The 25,929-nt window shown below is 41.1% G+C and overlaps 1 protein-coding gene across 1 annotated transcript in view; it reads right to left on the reverse strand.

Moving 5' to 3' along the window:
* Positions 1 to 23,147: 23,147 nt before the first annotated feature.
* LOC109306119 (glycoprotein Xg-like) overlaps positions 23,148 to 25,929 on the reverse strand; it is a 31,165-nt gene continuing 28,383 nt past the window's right edge. Inside the window, exons 6-8 of the mRNA XM_019529378.1 lie at positions 25,753 to 25,791; positions 25,292 to 25,411; positions 23,148 to 23,860 (exon numbers count right to left, since the gene is read on the reverse strand). Of these exons, the coding sequence (XP_019384923.1) occupies positions 23,844 to 23,860; positions 25,292 to 25,411; positions 25,753 to 25,791 (176 nt within the window). The 3' untranslated portion in view covers positions 23,148 to 23,843. The remainder of the gene's footprint in view (positions 23,861 to 25,291; positions 25,412 to 25,752; positions 25,792 to 25,929) is intronic.

The raw sequence follows: 25,929 nt of genomic DNA on the forward strand, positions 1-25,929 counted from the left end.
TTTGTTCTTAAATCTCAGATTTCATGAGCATTCATTCCTCTCTCAACTTTGCTACAGAAGAAAAAGCTTTGGAGAACTTGTAATACTTCCTAAATTGCTATAATTATCAGCTCCATCTCTGCATAACTTATGCATTTAAAAATAGTCACTGCAATTTCATTGTCAATATAGAGCACTTGTGCTTTCCCAGGTGATTGGTCTCTCCAATACAAAAAATCCAGCATATTATTTTTAATTTACAGGCTTTTCTTTTTCCAGTCTCAGCATATTCCCTGACTTCTTTCCAAGAAACCACTTACCTGTAGTTCCTTTGATTTCAGAATTTTCCATGTCTTGGAGTTTATATTAACAAGGGCAATATTGCTGGTTCTGTATATCTTCTACTAGCATACAAGAAATGACAGCTGATGAGATCTTGAGGTGGCATCATCCTGCATTATTGTTCTTGTCTGAGGATTGTGTTTGAAGTGCCTGGGCATTGCTGACCCTAAAAAAATTAATTACTATTGATTTCTGCCAAATCTGTGGTGTTGAGAAATACAATTCTACCTATAGAAATGAATACGTTGAAAATAATGTTCCTTAGTATTGGTGTTTACACTTCCCACAACCACCACAATCTATGATAGATTAGCAACAAATCAATGAAATACCACTTGATAGGAAGTGGCTACATATCATAATTGAAAACTGTATTGCATTAACATTTTTATCTGACACTTTTGACTTGCTCTGCTTTGGGAGGGAAAAAAGGACATCATTAACAATTGTTTTCTACAGCTGATTCCCAACGGAAAGTGTAGTAGTGTGTGAAGGTTTTAAGTGCCAGTTTTGGAGAATCCTTGGGAAAGTAGTTGAACTTAGAAGGGGGGTGCCTTTCAATTTCCTTCATTGATTCATAGATTCATAGATTGTGAAGAGCTGGAAGTCCTTGTTGAAGTGTGGTGCCCAGAACTGGACACAGTACACCAGCTGCGGTTTCACCAATGCTGAGTAAAGCAGAAGAACACAGAACCCCTTTGGACACCGTCATTCCCTGCTCCTCTTGGACATTCTAGTTCTAAACTAGTAGACGTCATTCACAGAGGCAAAACTAAATATTTCTGTAGTTCCAGTGTTTAACATGGCAGTTAAAGATGCACAGCAAGCCCATAGAGCATTAAATTCCCAATCCACTTCTAGCAAACGTTCATTGAATCCTTTTAAAAACAATGTTGTCCCTCTCCTCTAACCATCCTCCCCCAACCTACCAAAAAAGAGGGAATTTAACTATCTACACTAGTTTTGCTTATAGAACATTCCACTACTCTAACCTTGTGATAACCCCAGAAGAAATCAGCAGAGGAACTTTCATACTTTTGAGTGTAAACAAGTGTTTGCAAAACCTGGCTCAAATTTAGGTGGCTTAGAGTAACCTGTATATGCAAGCATTTGCTGTTTTCTGGGAGGAGGTGTGGGCACCTGTCACAGAGCTCTCAGGTGCCCTGTGACTAAGAGCAAAAATGGCTCGGGAGAGACCCTTAGTGGCGGGAAGGGGGAAGAGCAGCTGCCAGTCACCAGGACTGCACAGGTGCTGGTTGGCCCAGCAACCAGGGAAACCTAGAGCCGGGAAGGGGCAGAGCTTAGCCCTTCTTAAGCCCAGGCAGAAGGCCAGGAGGGCAGTTCCCCTCCGGCAGCCGAGGGAGGAGGAACTCAGCCAGAACAAAGGGGAGAACTCTGACGGTTGGAACATCCCCTGGTTCCTGCTAGGGGTTGATGCTCTCGCTCTCTCTCTCTCTCTCTCTGGTAGGAAGAGATTCGTAGTTTGACCAGAACGGTCTAGCTTTTATGTTGTAGTCCGGGGGCTTCGCGTTTTCTGTTTTCTGTTTTACCGGAGGACTGGGTGAGGCTATAAGGGGTTGAAGGAGGCCTCATAGGAGCTCCATGATAGCGTGGGGTCTCCTGGCACCGGAGGGGGTGCAGCTTTGTTTGGGGGCGCATTGGCCCAGCCCAGAGCTAGGGGGACAGTGAAGAGCCCCGACTAGGGGGCAGCGAGAAGCCCCAGAGCTAAAGGGGGCAGCGAGAAGCCTGAGAGTGAGGAGGGGCAGTAGGGAGCCTCTGAGCTAGGGGGCGACGAGGAGCCCCGAGAGTGAGGAGGGGTGACGAGGAGCCCCGAGAGCAAATGAAGAGCCTAGACGGCCCAAGTTCAATCATACCAGCACCATCTGCGAGGCTTGGGCTGTGGTGTAGGGGAGGAAAAGGAGCCGCAGACAGCGCCCCCTGTCATCGGGGCGCATAAAAATGGGCAGCCTCCTGCTGATTCCAATCATCTATTATTCACAAGTAAGATCAAGGTGTGGCAGGAGAGTAAGCAGGCGGTTGGCCCATTGCAGGAGGGCGGAGACACACGTCCAGAGGGGATCTGAAAGTAGGACTCCTGTCACAGCTCCCCAAAGTAAATAAGTCATGTGAGCAGGGACTGACAGATTTGTAGGGGTAGTGGAGGGGGTGCTGCCTGGTCTGGGCGAGAGGAATAGTTGGGCGGTGGGGAACAGTAGTCTGGTCAGGGATGGTGGAATTAAAGCAGCACAGCCCTGGGACTGTGGTCAACATATATCAGCAAAAAATGTGGCCTTTTATTTGCCACATTTTTTTTTTTTAATATCGCCAAAAAATGTGGATTTTAGGATACTTTTTTTAACCCAAAAATTGGGGATTTTTTTAAATCAGAGAAAACCAGGATCCCTGGTGATCAAACTAGATCATTCTGAAGCAAGAGTGGAGGAGGTGTGGGCAGCCCAAAGTAAAGAAGTCATGTAAGCAGCACCTGACAAGTGTTTGCGAGGCCTGGCTCAGATTTAGGTGGCCACATTTTTTTGGCGATATTTAAAAAAAAAAGGCTTTCCCTTTTCCGGGGCTGTGCTATGAATGCATGCAGGCATTCACTAGCCAGGATTCATCATTGCTAAATCAGATTAACCCCAGGCCAATCTAAAGTTAGTTTACCACCGAGGTAAACTAACATTAGATCAGGTGCACCCTTTTTAGGTTGACTTAAGCTCTGTGATCTCTTGCACACCTGGGCATTTAGATTTTCCTAACCAATCTAAATGTAACACATTCTCATACCATCTGTTAGCAGAATGAATAAGCATTAACAGAATTAAGGGTTAAAAACACTCTGGAAGTCTGCATCTGACCAGATATGAAAGGAACGGCTTGGCTGACTATTTATTTCATTGTTTTAACTTTAAAGAGGGCTGGAATCAATCTTTAGTACTAAAAAGAGCATCAGATCCTCCATCGGTTAAAGTGTGCTTAGATCCTTTGAAGACAATAGGGAAATGTCATCATGCCCAAATGTTAAATGGCTGTAAAAAGAACCTATTGGATAGCATAGGTGCTAGTCTTTGTATGAAAATAACCACTTTCCTTCTATATTTTCATCCTTGTTAAATAAAACATGCACCATGGAATCATAATTCATAAGTAGCATTTTTGTGACCCAAAGAAAACTATTAAATTTTTAGCTGTATTTGTAATAAATGCAAACTGACCCAAACAAACTGATCCTCCAAACTGACCTGCCCACGTATGGGGTACATTCTTTACATAAATTTGACCATGATTTTTCCTGGAGATCCAGTCATTTAGGTAACTTTCTTCAGAATGATCTAGTTTGATCACCAGGGATTCTGGTTTTCTCTGATTTAAAAAAATGCCCAATTTTTGGTTTTAAAAAAGTATTCCAAAGTCCACATTTTTTGGCAATTAAAATGAAACACTACTAATACATGCATGCATAGTGGTGTTTCATTTTGATCACTGAAAAATATGGATTTTGGGTTACTCTTTTTAACCCAAAAATTGGGGATTATTTTTTTTTTACCAGAGAAAACTAGGATTCCTGCTGATCACTAAACCAGCTTATCCTGAAGGGAGCTTGTCTGGATTTGTCTACTGGGCTAAGTAAGGAGGTTCAAAAAGCCCAAGGTTGAATCAATTCAATCTTTGCAGGATCTTCTAGGCAGTGTAGACTGGACCGATAATTAACTGAACTGACATTCTTCAGGAAGAAGCCTTTACTGGCCCAAGCCAGAAGCCTCAGGGTTATTCACACTGAAGGCTGCCAAACCCTGGTGATAGGCAGCCCATGGATGACTGGCTGCTGGACTCACCCCTCCACCCCCTGCTGTCAGCCGCAGAGAGGAGAGACTCAACAGACAATCACTCCCCATCCTCCCCCGTCACCAGCCAGCGGCCTCTCTGAGAGGCAGGGGGCAGGTGGGAGGAATGCACCCCTGGGTTGGCAACAGCACCCCTAGCAGGGGTCTGCACAGGCAGCCCCTTCAGGGGGACTTTTCCCTGCACCTGCAGCCCAGCACCAGCCCCACCCATCTCCCCCTGGCTCCCTGGGCTGTGGGTGAGGGAAAAGCGCCCCCCCCGCCCGGGATCCTATGTCAACCCCTGCTGGGAAAGCCATGCCAGTCTGTGGGAGGGTGCACTTTCCGGACCCGGGCTAAGGGCTGGGATGGCAGGTGCAGGTGAGAAGCAGGCTAGGGAAGAGAGGCTTAATGCCTCAGCTCTGTGATAGCTGGGGGTGGAGCTGGCCCTTCTGGAGCAGACAGCACAGCCCAGGGCTGCAACTCATCCTGGGATGCTGAGGGACTGTGAGGTAACTTGAGTCAGAAAGGGATCTGGGGCAGAAGTTCTATACACTGGTTGAACCTAAATCTAATACAACATCCATCCAGGTTTATCTTAAACTGGGTTCAACCGTTTTGACACCTGGTTTACATGTACTGAATGTTTGTTTTGTTACAGGTTTAAACTGGTTTCTGATCATTTAAACCAGTTTATGTGTAACTTCTGTTCCTAGGTTTGGGGCCCAACCCTCCACATATACAAAATAGTTTCATAGTTAGTAGGGTCAGAAGGGACCTGAACAGATCATCAAGTCAGACCCCCTGCCATGGGCAGGAATGAGTGCTGGGATCATATCACCCCAGCCAGATATCTATCCAACCTCCTCTTGAAGACCCCCAAGGTAGGAGAGAGTACCACCTCCTTTGGGAGCCCATTCCAGAGCCTGGCAGCCCTAACTGTAAAGTAATGCTTCCTGATATCAAGCCTGAACCTGCTCTCAGTCAATTTGTGGCCATTATTCCTTGTCCCAGGTGATGCCTGTGGAAACAAAGCCTCACCTATTTTCCACTGGTCCCCCCAGGTGAGTTTATAGACAGACACCAAATCCCCTCTCTGTCTTCTGTTGTGGAGGCTGAATAGATTCAGGCCCTTTAGTCTATCTTTGTAGGGCCTGCCCTGGTGCCCTCTGACCATGCGAGTGGCCCTCTTCTGGACCCTCTCAAGGTTAGCCACATCCCTCTTGAAGTGCGGCTCCCAGAGCTGGATGCAGTACTCCAGCTGTGGCCTGACCAGTGTCGCATAGAGGGGAGGATCACCTCCCTGGACCTGCTTAATAGATAGCCATCTTTGATATCAGCTAGCATCATAGTCATATGGCTATTGCTCTCTGTTCACCAGAACATCAGCATCCAGAGACATATTTGCTGTACTGATTTAGTATCTAACAATGAAGTTTTTTCATGGTTACATCCAGCTCCAGCCTCTTCAGTAAAGCTAAATGCACCATTTCAGCATTGTCACTTAAATCCACGTCAATTATTTCATCAAAAGCCCCACAGAGGACAGCCCTCACAAAGCAAGCAATACACAGAAATAATTCAGAAATATTCCTCCAGCACAACCCCAGTACAACATTTCTAGCATGAAAATAGTTGAACCAGAATGACCCATTTCTAGTAATGAAAATAAACAATAACAAGCTAGAGCAAAATCAAGGTTCAGGGCACATGAAGTAGAAAGCCTGCCACAGGGTGCAATACAAGAGCAGAAAGCACTATCTTTCTTGCAAAAAGATGCAGTGCATCTCAAGCAGTGATTGTGCAGGCCAGGGAAAATGTGCATTTTCAGTGCCCCCCTTTGCCATCTGTTTTTCTATGGAGATCCAAACAGAAACTAAAGTTACCTTCCGCCACACCTCCAGTGCATGGCATGCCTTCCAAGGCCAGAGCTCACTGGTACAGCCATTTATACCTCCTTGTAGCTATCTGAATAAATCCAGCCTCACAGGCAGTACTTTGTAATGCTATGATAGGTACATGCAAACACATTTTAGTAGTAATAAAAGCAGTAATAGTAGTTTTAGTAGTACTGAAAGCCCTGGAAGTTGTCTAGACCAGTGGTGCTCAACTGTTTGACACTGTGGGCCAGATAAGTATGGGGAACTCTGCAGGCTACATCAGTCCTTGGGACATGGCATTGCCTTCTCCTGCCCCCGGTGTGCTGGGATTGGGTCTTGTGAGCCACTGACCCCTCCCATACCCAAACACTGAGATTGGGGCCAGGAGCTCATAATGGCCCCATTCACCAGATACCATGATTGAGTCCTGGGGACCCAGCACCACTAACACCAGCCTTGCATGCTGGGATCACGTGCCCCATCCAACACACAGGGCCCAGGGCTCTCCATAGTCTGGAAATCTGGCAGCAGGAAAGCAATGCAACTACTTCCCTGCTCCCAAATTTTCAGATGCATGGGGAGGCCTGTGAAAAAGCTGACATGCTGCTGCAGACCAGATCTGGCCTATGGACTGGGAATTGAGCACCCCTGGTCTAGACAATACTTATGTTGCTGATTATCATGAACATATTCAAGCCTGGAACATAGAAAAAAATGTTAAAGATGATGTATTGCTTTATTTGTAGCATAGTATTCCTATGGTGTCCCAGGTGTTGCCCAAACAGAGAAAGATTCAATGCCTGCAGTCCCCAGGACTTTACATTTCAAGACTAGCTGATCCTCATGATATGTCATCAAGTTACAAAATATGACTTCATGTTTTATTTTGCTTTGTTACTTGAGGGAATAAAATTAGAGAGGAATAGAAGTCTTTAGAAACACCTAAGACTTGCAATGCAATTTAATATTCTAAATCAAGTGCTTTTGAAAATCTTATCTCTGGTCAGTAAATGAAAACAAAAACACCAACCAAAATCACCCTCTCCTCTATTAAATGAAAAAAATTCCACTAGCACTAAAATTCATGTGATCAGTTTCTTAGAATTTCTTGCAGGTGTAATATATCTGTGCTGATTTTGGAAGCACTGATTTACCCTTATATTTAACCAGCAGTACAATAGGAAAAAAAATTGCTTCTTGGCCCAGTTTCATTACAAGCCCCTCCACATCAGATGGAAACACAAGAATGTGCATACTTCCCAAACAGCACAGACTCTGCACAGAGCTGCTAACATTGCAGAATTAATGTTCTGTGTTGCATCCCATTCAACAGATGGCACTCTCCACAGCATAATTGGTTCAGTATTGAGAGAGAAGATCCCAGCCTGCTGATTATACAAACCTGTGCATACCAATAGCTGGGTTTCCCATTATAGTGCTCTTCAGGCACATTTAAACTAATTTTAAATTGAAAGGGCTCTGTAAACAATATGACCATAAAATCAGGGCTCTGGTAAAATATGTTTAAGAATGGCTGTCTGCTTTACCATACAGAAAGATTTAGGCCAATATATGCAACTGATTAGAAATGTTAAGTGTCCAATTTATACCACTGAAAACAGGTGCACATTTCAGGAGGGTCGGTGTACTGGACCTTTTGATAAATCAGAAAACTGAGGCACCCAAAATATACTGATCACTTTGAAAATCATAGTTTTAATTTCTTTTTGTGTAACAAAAAGCCAAGTTGAACACACTGTATTTGCTAATACTATTTGCAATTCTGCTGAAAAGAAATTGCAACAAAAGTTCCTGGTTAATTTTCCACATTAATTATTTGAGAATTTATAGATTCTTACCACATAATGCTGGAGAACTGTTGTGTAATTAGAATTGCCAACTTTTGAGATGTCACATAGTTCCTCAGTGATCATGCAGCACTCCTTGCAATAAACATTATTAGTACCCAGCATCATAAACACCCGGTGTGTTACTGTGAGCAGCTATTCAGGATGGCCATCTTACTGAGGTCATGTGAGCTTTTTTGGCAGTTTTCCACCTTCTCCCTCCTCCAGTTAACTAACAGACTCTAGTTTAAAGAGTCTGCAGTCCTTGTGATAAGCTCTTCCTTTTCTCAAATGCTCCCAGAAGACAACACTGAATATAAAAATTCAATGCACATGTTTGCCAAACACATTTGTGGGTTTCTTTATTTTTACTTCTGTATAGGTGTGTATCTGCTCCCAGTTTTCAGACTAATCTTAAATTAATTCATAAACAAAGCAACTTACAAGTGCCACTGCATGAACCTACTGCCAAATCGTGTTAGCTTACCTTTAAATAAATGCTTAGTTTTGCATTCAGTTAATCTTGTATATGATATAATCCAACTGATTAGGAATTCTCTCATCACGTTAATAGCACTGCCCCAGCTGTTGCATACTGTTCAGCTAGAAGGGCAAGAAATTGCTAAATCCATCTACCTTTTAGAAATTTACAACCAGCTCAAGATATACTGTTCTTTTCTTTATCCTTTTCATAACATATTTATTGGGTCTGAGGCCTGTGTGGACCTGAGAGAGAGTACTACTGGTTAGAACATTCAATTTATGTAAAGTTATAGCGTACAAAAACATTTTTTGGCACAGGGACCAGCATCCCAAACTTTTCCCTTCCCCTTCCTATCCCCCTTCCCCTTTCTTAAGACAGTGCCCTAAGTACTAGACTACAAAGTCAGACTTCCTCTTGTGCCCAGATATAGTGCATGCTGAGTTCTTTGCATGGTAAACAGAAGGGTTGGAATATGCCCCTCCCTAGAAAGCCTTTCAAGGCATGCTTGAGGAAGTGGAAAATGTGTGTTTGAACCTACTCAAGCATGGAGGGAATTAACCCAGGTCCTCCCATTTCTTGGGCAAGTGCTTTGTTTACTAGGCTATTACCTAGATGCACTTCCATCTCATCATCTTCCAGTTCTGTTTGAAAAGATAATGAACACTACTTCCTCTTTCAAAGAAAGGTTGCAAGTACTTCCTCTCATGCAATGGTTCTAGGATGTGAATTCCACATGAATGGAGGAGTCTCCCTTGAATCCTGAATGAGATTCCAAAGCCTTAGAGCAGGGCAAGATTTCAGAAATACTTCCATGCTCGACATTTCCTAATGGTAGCCACTCAACTGGTTCACTGTTTGAAACATATTCTGAGGAGGCACAGAACTGTTTAATGCACTGTATAGGAACATATGCACCTAACACAGGACTCTGGATTTTACTACAGGAGCCAGGCACCTAAAAAAAAGTTGCTCCAGTGTCCAAGTCCTTTAATGGATCTGGCGATCCAATTCAGAGTTCACCCTTCATGAGTTCAGAAAGAAGTTGGACACCTCTGCTAGTGACTTTCTGTGAAGGTCAGCCATGACTTCATTAGGGATCCAGTCCTACTGAGTACTTCCTTCTCTCTTTCACTTTAACAGTAACCAGAGGCAAGTAAATCAGATGGATTTAGTCAGAATTCCTCAGACATATCACTTGCTCTGTCTAGTGCAGCGAGAGGATTCATATGACTCATGATTCATATGAGTCAGCAGAGGAAAAATAGGATACCTGAGTGCTGTGGAGCAGCAGCACATGGGGCGGCATTGTTGGGGCTGCACTGCCAGCCCCACAGCAGCGCAGCTGCTGCTATTTTTGTGCCTCTCCCTTGTGCCTGAGGCTGGTACTCTGCTCACCCCCTGTCTGCTATGAAGCTGTGGATCAGAATGGGGAGCCATATCCCAATACCCTCTAGGCAGTATCAGAATCATACAAGCCTTATGCACAGGAGCCTTGATCTAGCAGCATCAGATTGTTAGTAAAACAAGATGAAACAAACTTTAAGACATAATGTTAGTGAATCTTTAATGTCCTAGAGAAACACAGCCTATCAAGGACATTGCTAATAGATCAAGGACATCTCTTTCTAATCCCTGAGGAAACAAATTAATAACAAAGGACCTTTAAGCATGGATGGCTATGGACCTACCAACATTACATTGCCATCTTCCAAACAAAGTACTGGTACTCTAAAGAATGGGTCTGAATAATGGTGATAACCAGGGATCCTGGTTTTCCCTGGTAAAAATAAATCCCCAGTTTGGGGGTTAAAAAAGTAACCCCACATCCACATGAGTGACATTTCATTTTAATCATGGAAAAATGTGCATGTGGAGTTACTTTTTTTTACCCGAAAATTGGGGATTTTTTTATCAGCAAAAACCAGGATCCCTGGTGATAACTAAATCCTTATTGAGAATATTAATAGTCATATTAGCAATCAAATTATTAAATGTTTTCTTTCAACCAATATTCAAAGACAATTTGGAACTTCAGGAAAGGTGTACCTTATATGTAAACCAGATTCAGACTGTTCAGATACATTACTGAGTAGCCCAAACTAGCCTTACAGTGATTTTCAAAACATGTTTGCAAATCAAGATGCAATGCACATAGGTCAGACATTTGCTAACAGAAGAAGAAAGCGATGGCTGGGAAGGCTATTTCAGACAAATAGCCAAAGTTTTCAAAAAGAAAACACTTAAGAGAGGATTTTTTTTCTTTATATTATGGTAGATATTTGCCAACAGCACCCTGACCAAAAACAATAAAACAAACACTAGAAGAATTAAGACTAAATTGAAGCATGCTTTTTAAATATAGAAACTAACCATAAAATGAATGGGAGTTTACATCTTACAATACTATTTTAAATAATAACTGTAAAGCTAAACACATAATTTTCTTATTGCCTGCCAGAACAGAATATTTACATATAAATAATACATCTGAAAAACAGATGGGCTGCTCATCAAGTAGCTCAGCAAATTGTGATGGCAAATTATAATGTCCTATATTTTAGGACATTATATTTTCATGTCCTTTATATCCCAGAGCAAGGATGTGGTAATAACTGCAAGGGAATCAACTATCTTATAAATAGGAAAGTCACTATTTTTTAAACACTTAGGAAAAAGACACTCATTTTATTTTGTGCTAATTAAATTTTGGAATACATATGTTATGCCTATCTAAATGTAGCAAACAATTACAGAAGTAATCAAACTACCATATAAAACCATACAATTCTTAAAATATTAGTGGTTCAAAGAAAGAAGCATATGCCTGCTACACCAAAATCATACAGAAGCATCATTAATCCATGAAGGGACCATATGGGGTTTAAAAACAGAAGAAAGAGATTCTTTAGAAGCAGTAATAAAACATTCTCCATTTCTTTTCACTGAAAAAGCTTTTTTTTAAATTTATGTTCTTATAATTTACATGACTTTGAAATATCTTCAAGGTTGTTACTATAATTATGGAGAACAGTTTATTTTTAAAGCTGAAAGCTAAGGATCAGTTTTTCACATTAACTTATGCAAGTAGTTTTGTTGAGCAAAACCCATGTCCAACTGAAGTCAGTGCTAATTTCCCACAGCCAGATGAGTTGGATCCCAAGTATGGAATCTACTGATGGGGATATCTAAAATTACTTCTAATTTTCTATTTTGAAATAGTAAATGCTCATTTCTGCAGAACAGTGGTAAATAATCAATGGCAAGGGGATACTTCTGTGAAGGGGAGAAAACACAATTCATATTCACTTGAAATAAATTCTTTTATTCAATATCATACACATAATATAGTTTAGAATCTACACACTCAATAATAGCAAAATGTGAATCCTGTTTTAATCACATTTGACACAACTGTAAATTATATAAGTATATATGCAATACATAAAAATGTTCCTTTGTTTCTATAGATAAAGACACTATATCTGGAAGGTCAAAGTCAGGAAAAGAAAAAAGTATGCAAAAGATGTGAAATAAGGCAATTATGGAAATGATTTGTCCATCATTTTAAATCTAAATTTACCATATTACCTGAAGGAGAAAAGCATGTCAAAACAAATATTTTTTTCCAGGACATTAAATAACTTCACTGAGGTAATATGAGATGCTAGGCCAAGAGGCACTAACCCCTCTCCCTTGCCAATTGGTCCATTTTCAAGCTGGGGGTAAAACCCCCAAAGGGAATAAAAAGGCAGCATGCCCGGTGCACTGGCAGCTGAGTCGAGAAACAAAGAAAAGGGCAAAGAAGAGCTAGCAGAGCCAGCCAGTGGGGCAGACCTGTTGCCCTGGAAGAGCCTGAAGCCTCCTTCTGCGTAGGGAGCTGCAAAGTGGCCACTTCCCCCTGCCCCAGCCCCGATACAAGAGAGCGTGGGGAGTGGTGCATGGCCAGTGCACAGAGGGTCTGAGAGGGACCGAGACCCTGGGAGCTGCATAAAGCAGCTTGGATCTCCAACCCCTGGCATGAAGCCAGGCAGTTGGTGCATGGCCAGCACACATGCAGTGTCCAAGAGCGGACCGGAGCCCTGGAGCTGCGAGCAGCAGCTCAGGCTTTCACCCCTGCATGAGGCAGGGCCAGCTGGGTCACAGGCAATGCCTGGAGGGTCCAGGGGTGGACCCAGACCAGGAGCTGAGTGAGCAGCTTGGGTCCCTAGTCCTGGCACAAGGCCAGGCATGCTGCGTAGAGAGCCCATCAGTGCATGGGACGGAACGGTGCACAGGGCCTAAAAAGGGCCAGGGCCAGGAAAGCCCTGAGCCTCTGGGGACTTCCCGGCTGTAGGAGGAAATGCCTCACCTGGGGACAACAAGGATAGCCTCACTGGACCCTGGGAGAGTTGTGAGTCACCAGGGAAGGGGATTCCCCCAAGGGAAGCGGGATCTGCCCCCAGCAGTTGGGGCTAGCAACTGGAGGAGAAGCCCCAAAGGGGAAGAGCTCCCAGGGGGCTGTGGAGGTTCCCTCCATGGGCTATTCAAGCTGGGTAGTGGGGAGCCTGAAGGGCACGGGGGATCTTTTCCCTCTTCTTATCTTTGGGGTACTGCCACTGCCCCAGGACAACATCTTTTGTATCTGATGTTTCTGCACCTCATATTTTGTAAGTGTTGCACCTCATATTTTGTACACCTGTGCCTTACGCTTTGTGAGTGTTACATCTCATTAGAATTTAAGATTGCATGATTTTTTAATGAGACTTTTGCATTGACCCTCCCTGATTTTTCACCTGTATATAGAGTATTTGTTTTGACTTGTATGTAAGCTGTCTATGGCTCCTATGTTTTAGGTGTAAATATGTTAATATGACCACTTTTATATCATATTAAAATTTGTACAGTTAAATTTATTAAGTGTCTTGGTTTGTTTATATAGGGGAAGGAGGGAAACTGCATGCAGCTGGCAATTTCACCCCACAGTGCACCTGCTCTGCTAACATTCTCTTCAATTGGACAGGAGAGTACATTAACTGGGTACTACCTGGATTACATTTCCATAGAGCTATAACTCAGTACACAGCCAGCATTAAAATAACCAAAGCTGTACTTGTTTCCTGGTCAAAAATACCAAATATTGTAACAAAGAATCAGGATGGGTCTTCCTATTGGATAGTGAATGCACCATGCACTTTGTTCATTCAACACTGTGTACGTGTATGTGTATGTATTAGGCTTCACGATCCACTCGTATCAGTATCACAAGGGTGCATCTTTGGTTAACTTTTCTCTGTGCCTCCAAGTTCAATCAACAGCTCCAAGTTCGATCAATAGCTTCATCACAGTTACATAGCCCCAGCAGCACTCAAACCCTCTGTTATTTCAGAAATATGCTCATGGCAAGCATACGTCTCATGGTTGCAACAGATTCTGTCGATCCCAGATCTTGCAACAGAGTCTGTCAGTTCTGGATCAGCCTTGTCTGCCATCTTCAGATTCACAGATAAAGCATTCATGGAAGATAATCATCTTCACCTGCGAGGGATTGCTAAAGAAGATCTCCGTTGCGCTTCATTAATTCATACACACACCTCTCCAACAAACACTCAATTTGGTAATACCTGTACAACCAGCATGTAATAGCTGTCACTCAAGTGTCCTCTTAAGCTATAAATAGATGTCCGATTTGAGGCAGACTTAATTCATTTGCATCAAAACTTAGGACAAAAGAGAAGCCATTTATACATTTACAGCTCTTTATACATGTGGGCCTTATTAGCACATTTTATCTTGGGTGTACTTCACAGGTACTTCAGTTGAGATAATGGGTTTGTACATTGGTGAGATCCCAGGCCAAAAGGCTTTCTTCTGGGAGAAATGTGACATCTGTTTATACTCTTACAGAATGTGAGCCAAACTCTACAAAGAGACAGTAACAGGTGTTCTGCACATTCAGAAATTTTCCACATAGGCTACAGCAGACAGCTGGTCCACTGAAACAACACCTAACACTGATCAATATTATCTAATTTTTCCCTGTACTTCCTTATCTGTCTATCTCCTCTCACAGACTGATAGAAAAGTAGGGCTGGAAGGAACTTCCAGAGGTCTAGTCCAAATCGCTGTCTGTGGCAAGATCTTTGCTATCCAAAACATCCTATATAAATTTGTAATCTAAACTCTTCGTAAAAGGACTGTCAACCCTGATACAACACAAGACATGACACTCTAACCTGCCATCAGTAAAGCAGGGGAACCATGGCAGCCAATTTCCTGCTATAAAAGATTGTTAATATACACCCAAGTGATCCCAGAAAGAGGGCAATGCCCCCTGCTACAGTCTGTACCAATTTGACCATGAGTTCGAATGCCTTCCTGACCCCAGATATGACCCTGGAGGGGCAAGACCCTCTGGGACTCTCTGGTTTTAAGTCCCAAGAACAGGACTGGCACACCCTCATCAAAATCCCCAGCCTTGGCTGCAAACCAGCACTCAATGGATTCTGAGAAAGGCTTAAAAACACCCTGACACATGTAGCAGAAAGCAGGACAGTGAGCAACAAGCAAAGCCTAAAGCATGAAGAATATCCATAGTAGAACATAGGCATAGCTATGCTGAGATTATCCCTGAATGGTGACTGTCCAACATCTTCTTGAACACCTCCAGTGATAGTGTCCACAACTTGTGTTGGCAGTCTATTTCACTGCCTCACTGTTCTAACATTGAAGAAGTTTTTCTGATATACAGTCCAAACATACTTTTCTATAACTTCAAGACATTGATCTGTGTCCTACTCTCTACAGCAAGGGAGAAAAGATGTTCTCCCTCTTCTTGATGGCAGCCTTCTTAAGTGCTTTTTCCACAAACTGAATATGCCTAGCTCCTTCAGCCTTTTCTCTTATGACTTGCTTTCCAAATCCTTTGTCAACTTTGTTGCCTGCCTCTGGACCCTCTGTAACTTCTCCATGTCCTTTTTAAAATATGGAGCCCAGAATTACACACAGTACTCTAGATGAGGCCTAATCAGTGCCAATTAGAGAGGGACTATTAGCTCCAGGTTTGTACCTAATACTTCTAATGACGCATCCCAAAACTGCATTTGCCTTTTGTGCAGATGCATCACACTGCAGGCTCATAGTCTGTGATCTACTAAGACAGCTAGATCCTTTTCCATCATGCTACAGTCCACCCAGGTATCATCCATTTTGTATTTGTGTTTTTAATTATTCTTCCTGAGGTGTAGTACCTTGCTTTGTCAGCATAAACTTCATCCTGTTAGATTCAGCCTAGATTTTTAATTTGTCAAGATATATTCCCATCCTCTAATGTGTTCATAATCCTTCGTAGTTTTTGTGTCATTTGCAAACTCACTCCCAAAGCTTTTGATGCCAGCATCTAAATCATTAATAGACATGTTGAACAGCAGTGGGCCTAGGACAGACTGCTGTCAAACTAAAAACTTCCTGTCATTCTGACATTGATCCATTTACAGTTACCCTTTTCTTGCAGCTTTTAGCCAGTTGTCTATCCACCTTATAGCAGTATGTTTTTGGATTTGTTTATAAGAAGGTCATGCAGGACCTTGTCAAATACCTTGCTAAACTCCAGATACACTTCCCCTTCATTCACCCAAGTAGTTACTTGGTCAGAGAAGGAGATCAAGTTTATTTTACATGATTTTTTCTCGGTGAATCCATGCTGGCTGTTTGTGATCACTCTTTCCTCTTCCAAATACTTACAAATAGCCTTCCTTAGGATATGCTCCAGTAACTTCCTGGGTATTGAGGTGAGGCTATGCAGTCTCTAGGTCTTCCTTTTTGCCTTTTGAGGGGCACTGTGTTGGCCCTTTCCTAGTACTCCAGTATCTGGCCCATCTCTCACAACTTCAATACTTCAAGGGCTTTAAGATTTCCTCTACAGTTCCTTCAGTATCCTGGGTTCACCAGGCTCGGCTGTCTCAGATGCAACAAAAGCTCTCTACCTGTCTCTTTTGTTATCTCATCCTTCAGCTTGTCTCCTTCCTTATCCATATAATGCTTATTGTTTGACTGCAGATTAATTTTTTTGTAAAAACTGAGGCAAAGTAACTGTTGAGTAGCTCAGCCTTCTTTGCATCTTCTGTTAAAAGTTCCCCCTGGCAAGTTAACAGTGGGCCCACAGCTTTCTTGGTCTTTCTTTTCGGGCCAACATGTTTATAGAATATCTTCTTGTTGTCTTTAAACTCCCTTGCCAGGTGCAGCTCGTTCTTCATCTTTGCCTTCCTGATTTTGTCCCTGAAGGTTCTTGCTATTTCCTGATATGCTTCCTTGGTGATCTACCCATTTTTCCATTGCCTGTATGCCTTCCTTTCATATTTCAGGCATTCTAGAAGGTCCTTGTGCAACCGTATTGATCTCTTGGTATTCTTCTTGTGCTTCCACCATATGGGAACATATTCTTCTTAGGCTTCCAATACCATGCCCTTTAAAAGTTCCCAGCCATCCTGGGCACCTTTATCCTTTAGTCTGTCTTCCCATGGCACCATACCTTTTTACCCCTTGAGTTGGATGGAACCCAACTTTTTAGAAATCTAGGATCCTAATTTTGCTGACCTTGTGCTTTCCATATCTCAGGACCTGGAATTCTATCATATTATGATCTCTTTCTCCCAAGATGCCCATCACTTCACATCCTCCATTAGTTCTTCCTTATTGGTCAGGAGTGACCACTCACCTGTAGGTGTCCCGCCCTCTCCAGCTGTCAGTCCATGGCAGTAGAGTTCTGAGGTTTGGAAGCAGTGCCTCACCAGACTGATGTTACTGCAACCTGAGCTTGCTAATACCTGCCAGAGATAATCTTCCCCTGAAGAGGATTATTTCTGAGATGCTCAAAGGGATTTAGCTCATCTTTTCCTGCCTTAATGTGCAGACACTCCTATTTTAAGGTTATTTAACATGTTTGAAAGGCAACCTGTAACTATACCCTTAGATGACTCACATGTTAATGTAAGTCACTTAAATAAATGTTGGCAAGATCATGAGCCAATATTGGCCCAAAAAGTCAGAATCTCACCTGAATACTAACTTGGATTCAATAGCCAGTCTGATCAGGAAGTGGTTAAATCTTACAGCACCAAGAAAGGTGGAGCTAGGGGTCTCTTTCCTTTGTAATTCACCTTGATGTGAACTATAGTCCAAAGATTATCTCCAAGAGTTCTTGATGTGATGGGCTAGCTGGCAGTGACCTGGCCCAGGGGTTTTGAAAGGGCAAAAGATGATTGGAGGACTTGGGACTCCCTTTCCTCACCAATCTGATAATGATTTGCCCCAGGGGTTTTGAAGAAGTGAGAGATGATTGGAGGACTTGGGATTCCCTTTCTGCACCAATAAGGCCCCAGAGACTCACCCCCCCATGTCCCGATTGGCCCCTTGGGTCACCTGGAGGGGGATAAAAGGGGCAGCGTGGGCTGACTCAGGAGACAGACCAGTGAGGGACAACAAGGAAGGAGCTTCACAGAGCTGGCAAGAGCTGAGCCAGTGGGGCAGGAGCAGTGCCGCAGAAGAGCCTGAAAGAGCAGAACCTGCAGGCAGCAGTGGGAAGCTCAGCAGCGTGGTGTGCGGCTGGCAGGAGAGGCTCTCCCCTGGGTTCCAGGATCCCCTATGAGAGGCTGCAGCCAGCAGGAGAGGCTCCCCCCACTCCAGGAAGGATCTGAGCAGCGACCTGAGGGGTTCCCAGCTCTGCTTCCAGCTCCTCCAATCAGAGGCCAGGCAGCTTGACATGAGGCTGGGGCTCCAGGAAGATCAATAACCTTAGCAGGCTGGAGCCATGCCACCACTACTGGCTGTTTAGCTGGGTTCCTTCCTACCACATGAGAGATCTAGGTTCAAGTCCCAGCTGAGGTGATGTGGAGTGAGTGAACTAACAAGAAGCAAATCTTCTTGCAGTGGAAAGGGGTCATAGTATTGTCCCCCTCCATGTACCCAGGCCCTATATTTATTTGACATTTTGCATTTTGTGCCTTTTTATATTTCACCAACCCGTATTGTTTGTTTTGCTGTTTGTGTTTTATATTTTGTTAACCCTGTTTTTTGTCAATGATTGTAAGTGTCTAACCTTTGTTGAATCCTGCCCCCTTGGGGCATTGTAGTGTCCACTATACCCTTTTATTGATTTCTAAAACCCTGTTTACAACAAAGATTCCTTCAAGGTCCACTGTGTCTGAGACAGGCAAGCAGCAAGCAGGTACACAAGCTGGAAACTGAAGACCTGTACCACACTGTTCCCTATCATGAGCAGTGTACCCAAACAGAAATAAAGGACTCTGCAGGTCACAGTGCCAAACTGTAGAGCCCTTGGGATTTTCCAGTTTTGGTAGATAGACCTAACTGGGAGAAACTGGTAGATAACCAAATTAGTATGTGTGCATGTTATGGGTTTTTGAAAGAAAGGAATATGTTCAAAGGACAGAACATGGGCAGTATGGGGAACACAGAGAAACCAATCAATGATGCTTAGAGATGAAGAGTCAACAGGAGGGAGAAAAAATACAAAAAGAGGGATTTCAGAGCAGCAAAGGATCCCCCAAGAGGGGAACCTGAGGCCACCATGGAGAAGTCATACCACCAGCCCGTCTCACCCACCCCACGGTGGGGATGGGTCTTGGCTTCCAACCTGCTAACATCTGACATTCAAAAAAGAACCTCAGAGTGAAGTTTGCATACTGATCAGATGTACCTTGATTCTGTGACAGCTCTAGGACTGGCAAATATAGAATTGTTTGCATTATTCTTATCTGCTATCTCTGGAAGTATCTACATGTGCATTTAAGCACAATTAAATTTAAGGCGTATTAAGCTAATGCACATTAAGTGATTTTTGGTAGGTGTCTACTCATGCAGAGACTTGGCACTAATTTTCAGTGCCAAGTCCCTGAACGTCTGCCATGTGGCTCTAGTGGCTTGGAAGATCCAGCACTAAAAGTTAGTCCCGGGTCGCATCTATACATGCATTAATGTGTTTTAACTAATCATGCCTAAATTTGATAGCTGCATTTGCAGGTATAAAATTCAGGCATGAGTAGCCTAATTTTGTCATTTTTAATACACATTAAGGGCATGCACATGTAGATGCATGCCCACAATGCACGTTATAATTAGGCTAATGCATACTGACATATCTCGTGTAGACATGCCCACTGTGTATCAATAACATTTGCCTATTACTGAATGGAGAGGTTGTGGTTGGTCTAAGGGTTTGGGTCCACCTGGAACAAGGTATCTGGGTCATAAACCCAGTGCCAACATTCCCTTGTGCAGTGTACAAACCCATCATGCACCCAATATTAGTCCAAGTATTTTAACATTTCCATTTTTGAAATCTAAATGACTAAATTAGTAATTTAGTTCTAAATTAGTTCATGACAGTCCTGGAAATTCTGTCTTTAGTGGGATGAGGGAAAAAGGATCCCATTTAATGAGTTACATAGATGTCTAAAATGGTTTATTTTCCCACAGTTTCTTCTATATCACAACCACAGTTCTTGCTTTTCCACATAACTGCCGCTGTTATTGTGATTCAGAACTTTCCAAAACTTTAGTGACATTCCTTAGTGGGTCATTTGTATCAGAATCATGACAATATCCCCCCAACCAAATTTAAATAACAGCACCCAATCAAAAGCAACAGAAAAAAGCTTTCTGTTGATGCTATTTAGACCACTAAAAGCCTTATTGTTTAACAAAATAGGTTTAATTTTGGTTTTAGTTCTGTTTTCCCCTTGTTTGGCCAGCTCAAACACTAATAAACAGAAAAAATAATGTAGAAAGAAAACAAACATAGGAAGTTTCAACAAAATAGGGAATTGCTTGGAGAAAACTGAGGAAATGAAAAGTGGGTTATAACAACATTTCAAGCCTTAATGCTTTTTACACACAGGCTCTTTTCTGGCACTGAAGAAAGACTTAATAGTACTCAAGGGTCCTTTTATTTTTCTCCAAAACCCTTGAACAGAAGCTTCATGAATATTTCCTTGCCTTTTTATAGAACCATATTTTAAGGGCATTGGCCAAAATGTTTCAAAATGTATACAAACAAACAAAACTAATTCATCTTAGATAAAAGAAAAGTAGCATTTATTGGAAGTTTGCAATAGAGAGAATATATATATATATATTTTAAACAATTCAGATATTACAAAATGTTTTCCATGCTTAATAACAATCATATGTTATTCTGCTGCTTAGCTGTTCCACTACATGAAAGAAGCCTTGTAGCATTTAAATAGGTCAATGATTTTTAACCTTTTTAGACTCAAGGCACTCTGATAAACAAAAAAAAAAAAAACCCTTGAAAAATTCCAATTCTTAGTTTCCACTTTTTTGACTAGGGAAAAATAAAAGAGCAATTCTTCTGTTGCAAAGAACTCAGAAAGATCACAACAGGGTGGATTTCTTTTTTACCAGTATGGATTCAATTTTGAAAATTACAAGTTTATCTTGTGAATCATGTTTGCACACCTAACAGTGTTAGTTTGGCACGGCATCCCACAACATCCTTTGAAAGATCTCAAGGAAGCCCAGCATGTCATGGCACGCTCATTGAGAATCACTGCAATAAATTAAAGCTGTAGCTCTGCTTTACTATCGCACACTTCAATTCAAGATAACCATCAGCATTGTGGTCTGACACCTTTCCAGAAATCTCTTTCCTCTTTAAGAACATATTTTAAAAAAATGCAATGAATGCTCTCATGATGATGTTTAAAAACAATACAGTCATAAAGCTGTCATTATTCTTGTTACTTGTTCAGATATATGCATTTTATATTAATTGATACATACAATTATAATTGCTTGTTTATAAACTCAGATCACATATTAGTATATTATTAAAATAACCTTCCCTTAATAGTCTCTTTCCTCAGTTACTACCATTTGAAATTATTCTTTATCTAGAAGGGTTTGGGTTTGTTTGTGGAAAACCTCTTTCTGCAGTTGACATCTTTTTTTCATCACCTTTATAAACAAAGCTTCATGCTCTTTTTTCCATTAGGGATTCTTTGGAGAGGTAAAAGTCCCACTTCAGGCTTAAAGCCATTACTATGCGATTTAATGAGTTTACAAGGCAAAGCATTGTTCTTTTGTAAAAAGAAGGTCAAAACAATTACATCTTGCCTACACTTATAAGGATTTGCTGACACAGTTCTGTTAGCATGGCTATGCCACCAGGCCTCAACTAGTGCTGATGCAGTTTAAGAGCCAAAAATAATTTTGCAGTTATAGTTTAGAGCCAGTTTTCCAAAGCAAGTAAACTCTGTGGACAAAAGCACATTTTGTAGTATAAAAGTATTTCTATTCTGGGAGGCACGTAGACAGCATAGCTATGCTGATGAAGAAGAGGAAAACACAAAATCATACTCAGCGGAAATTAAGTGTAAACTAGGTATCAGTTTAAGAATGAGAAGAGAACATATATTTGAAATGTAGGTAGAGCCTACATTTCAAGAAGCTAAAAAGGTGCAGGGTGATTATATAGGGTGCTTCAAGGTAGGGCTTCTAATTGAAAACACTGCAGGTACTTCTACACATGAAATTAAGGTGACACAATAAACTCCAGAGTAGTTTGTGCCAGAGTCAACTACTGCCAGGCACAGCATCATCACATGTACTCAGGACAGCAACAGTTTGAGATGTAGTGGAGCAAGCCCCCAGCTGGCTAGATTGACTGGGCACAATTTAAACCCCCATCACTGTCTAGACATTTGTTTCAGTGTAGTAAAGTACTCCACTGTAAAATAATACTGTCCCCAACAATACTATCCTATGGTGGAGTTAATTAGTTTACTGTCCCCTGATACTGCCATACATGTAGACTGTGATGCTTTACTGCGGAGCTAATTAGTCAACTCCACAGTAAAGTGCATGTGTAGATGTACCCTGTGTTTCCTACCCCTACTCCTTATACTGTATTTTCATTACATGATGGTCAACATAGTGTTGCTGCCAAATTAGGACTAAACCAAAGTCTCCAGAGTTAAAAACATGAGGAGATACAGCTATCACTGAAAGGCCAAAACTCCATAGCTAGTGCTTATAACAGAGGTGCCTGACCTGCACAAGTGGCACAGGAGTCCCTGGCACTCAGAAAAAGGAGTCTCCTGAATGGAGGCAGGAAGGTGTCAGGTGTCATTGCGGAGAGCCAGGTTAATCTTCCTCTGGTCCTGCAGCTGTTGCCAGGGCTTTGGAGCCTTGATTTGCTCACCAGACAAAGCTTCAGCAGTTGGGAGTCCAGAAAACAGTTAACCTGGCTCTTAGTGGTGACACCTCCTCTTCTGTAATATATCCTATAAAGTATGTTTTAATGACTTGCACAGATTAGGGGTCTATCTGCATGGCAAGATTCAGTGTGAACCTTGTTTATTCAAGCTAGGTAGTTTTCTTCAGCATACATTAGCCTGGGCAAAGGATCACATTAAATTTGACTAGACTGCTTCTCATATTTATACTAGTTTGTGCATCTGCACAAAATTGCATTGCACCATGTAGCCTTGGTCTCTATTACAGAGCTTCCAAATTACCTAAAAGCTGGTACTTAAGGAGTTGATTCATAACTGATTAAAGTCAATGCAAGGGCTTCCTGCTGCCTTTAAAGAGTTCTAGAAATGGCTCTTTCTACATCAAGTGTCACTGAAGAGAAGTAAAGTTAACTTCAGACTTTTAGAATTTAAGTGGAGTTTAACACAATTCTTTAGAGATCAACTTGTGTCCTTTGGAGTTCATTAAAAAAAAAAATGGTATTTTAACGTTAGTATGTCACCCATAACGGGTTTTTTTTTTTAAGAAAAACAGTTTTCAAGTATTGATTCTTCCGTTCAACAGAATTCAGATGCAAGGGTCAAAAGAAAAGGTATAAATACTTAATCCTTTTTATACAACTTGAATAAGTCCATAAATCTCATAAAAATACATATAATACATAAGAGTATATCTATGTGCACAGGGGAGAATGGCAAATTCTTTATGACTCTGTCACTAGAAGGATTATGTTTAAGGAAGCAAACAAAGTACTACCTATTCTGTGGTTAAAATGCTCAGTGCAAAACATTAAACCTCAGAAGGTTATTATATAGTTTTATAAACAATAAACTGACCTGATTTAACATATGAACCAAAATATACACACAAAATGTAGAACGTGAAGATTGTGCTATATTACTTATACATACATTAAATGTATCTTTAATTACATAAAGTCCAGAATAAAATTGTGTCAGTAAGTTGAGGAGAGAAGAAGTGTGATGAGTTTTCAAGATTTTCAATGAATGGTGGGGGGGTTTTCAGTGTAGGATAAAAAAAGCATAGAAAAGATTTATAAAACTTGCTTTTGGATTTAGCTGCTCCCCCCTTTTTTTTTGTCCCAAGGAAAAAAAAAAACATTTTATGCATTATTTTTTCAGGAGAGCAATATATGTATTTTTTACATTTTGGATTGATCTATCAATCACTATCACTGTGTAGGTCATGTCCTGGCAGCTTATATAGATGTCTCACCTAAAATGAAAAATTGAAAACAAACATTGAAAAGTTTCTGCCCAGGGTTATTTAGTCCATTCTTTATTTTATAATCATTTTCTACAGCCCCAAGTGCATCAGCCAAGGTCTGTACGTCCCTAGGGAAGGACAAACAGAATTTTTTCTCCTCTGCCCTATACAACAATCCTTCTAGAGACTCCACAGGACCTCTAATAGCAGCAGTAGCAGTAGGGATGGAGTGATATTTTAATTGTGCCTTTTTTCTGAACACAAGACTATGAAAGGTCCAGTCTCTGCTATCACAGGCAACTACATCAGGTAATAAGTTTTCATAAGATGATGAAGGACCTTCCTTTGAGTCTATGCTGATTTCTTGTAGGTGCCCATGGTAAATGTAAAATTGCAACCACTTTGTATCACAAAAGCCTCTAGTCAAAACTACCATCATGTTTTCCAATAATAGGGTGAAGGGAGAGGGTGAGACTTGAATTGGGAATTCAATAAATTTGAATGTTTTGGATTATTATTGAAAATTGATAGATGAACATAGCTTATTTGCCATAAAAAGAAAGATAGCATTTAATACAGGCTAACAGTTAACAAATATCCTTTACAAACCTAGAGAATAATATTTAGGCTGAAATAATTAAAAGGCTTAAGTGAGTTTTCACTGAAAAGTTATGATAATATTCTTATTACTTTGAGTGTCAGATCTGCTCCAAGCACTTTGAAAAAAATTTCACCTAAATATTCTAATTCACTCTTGCATATATGCAGTGCTTATCAGGCACCAGGGACCATTATGCATCTAGGTATTGTTAAATTTTTTTTCATTTTTAAGAAATTGGACTCTCTCTCTACACACACATACATCCCTATATGGGAGAATGAGTAAGACTAGAGTAAGATCATTGCTGTGACCACAGACTATGTAGAAATAAGTGGAATAACACGACTGCTCGTATTGTCTCTGTGATAGCATGGAATTCAGCAGGGGCTGAAATATCTGCCTGAGAACCTGGGTAAATATTAGGACCCATGTTATGATTGTAATATAGACATGCCTTTAGTCTTCCAGTCTAATTTTAGCAAGCCATAGTATTTTCAGGGTACAACTACAACTTAAATAGTAAAGGTAAGTAATAATGAGTTCCAATTAATCCCTGTTGGGGGGATTATTGGTCTTGAAAAAGTTGATGCAAGTAAAATGAAATCTGTACCCAGGTGCACCATATTTCACTATCTAAAACTCAAAGACTGTAACAGATCCTTTTCATTTAGTTATTCCTTCCATGCCTATGCCCATAAGTTTAGCTAATGTTTTCTATGCATGTCATACAAAGAGAACATATAGATTTTAAACTTGTGTCATAAGAAAATAGAAACTTTTCTTTCAATATGTGTTTACCACAATTCTCAAATAGAAATGAAAACAGAGTTCAAACTTACCCCGTGGTTTGAAACAAAGTTGCTTATTCTTGTAAGCTCTGTAGCCAGCTACTGATCCAACAATCAACAGCACAAATGCAGAAACCACAGGAGATGCAACTCCAGCTGCTAGTCCAGTATCTAATGACAGAGGGAATGTTTTTTTACTTGAAGCAAAAAAAAGAGTATTCTCATTTAAGTGTATATACATACCCTGAAAAAGTGTGTTTGCAAAGATCTGTGTGAAGAAAGTATTGATATAACTTTTGAATTATCTACACAGCATGACACAAAATGTTTTAGGAGTATCCTTAAAAATGCTAGATTGCTGGATTTGTGATGAAATTAAAAACTGTAAAATTATTTGTAGCAAGAAAATACCATCTTATAAAATTATGCTGAATATGCAAAAATTTGATAAAGATGAAACATGTTGTTTACCCAAAATATAACAGGATAAAAAAAACATGTATTTACTATACCAGTGTTTCCTTCATGATTGTAATTCTGTTCCTTTTCTCCTGAAAGGGAGAAGAAAATGTTATTTTTAAGAAACTTGTTGACAACAGTCACCTCTTTTATTTAGCTGAAGACAAAAATGTCCTGCAACATATGATTAGAGTAGAGGACTGGAAATTGGGGATACATGGGTTCTAATC

Source organism: Crocodylus porosus, unplaced genomic scaffold (assembly GCF_001723895.1).
Source record: "Crocodylus porosus isolate Cpor-Errol unplaced genomic scaffold, CroPor_comp1, whole genome shotgun sequence".
NCBI classification, from domain to species: domain Eukaryota; kingdom Metazoa; phylum Chordata; order Crocodylia; family Crocodylidae; genus Crocodylus; species Crocodylus porosus.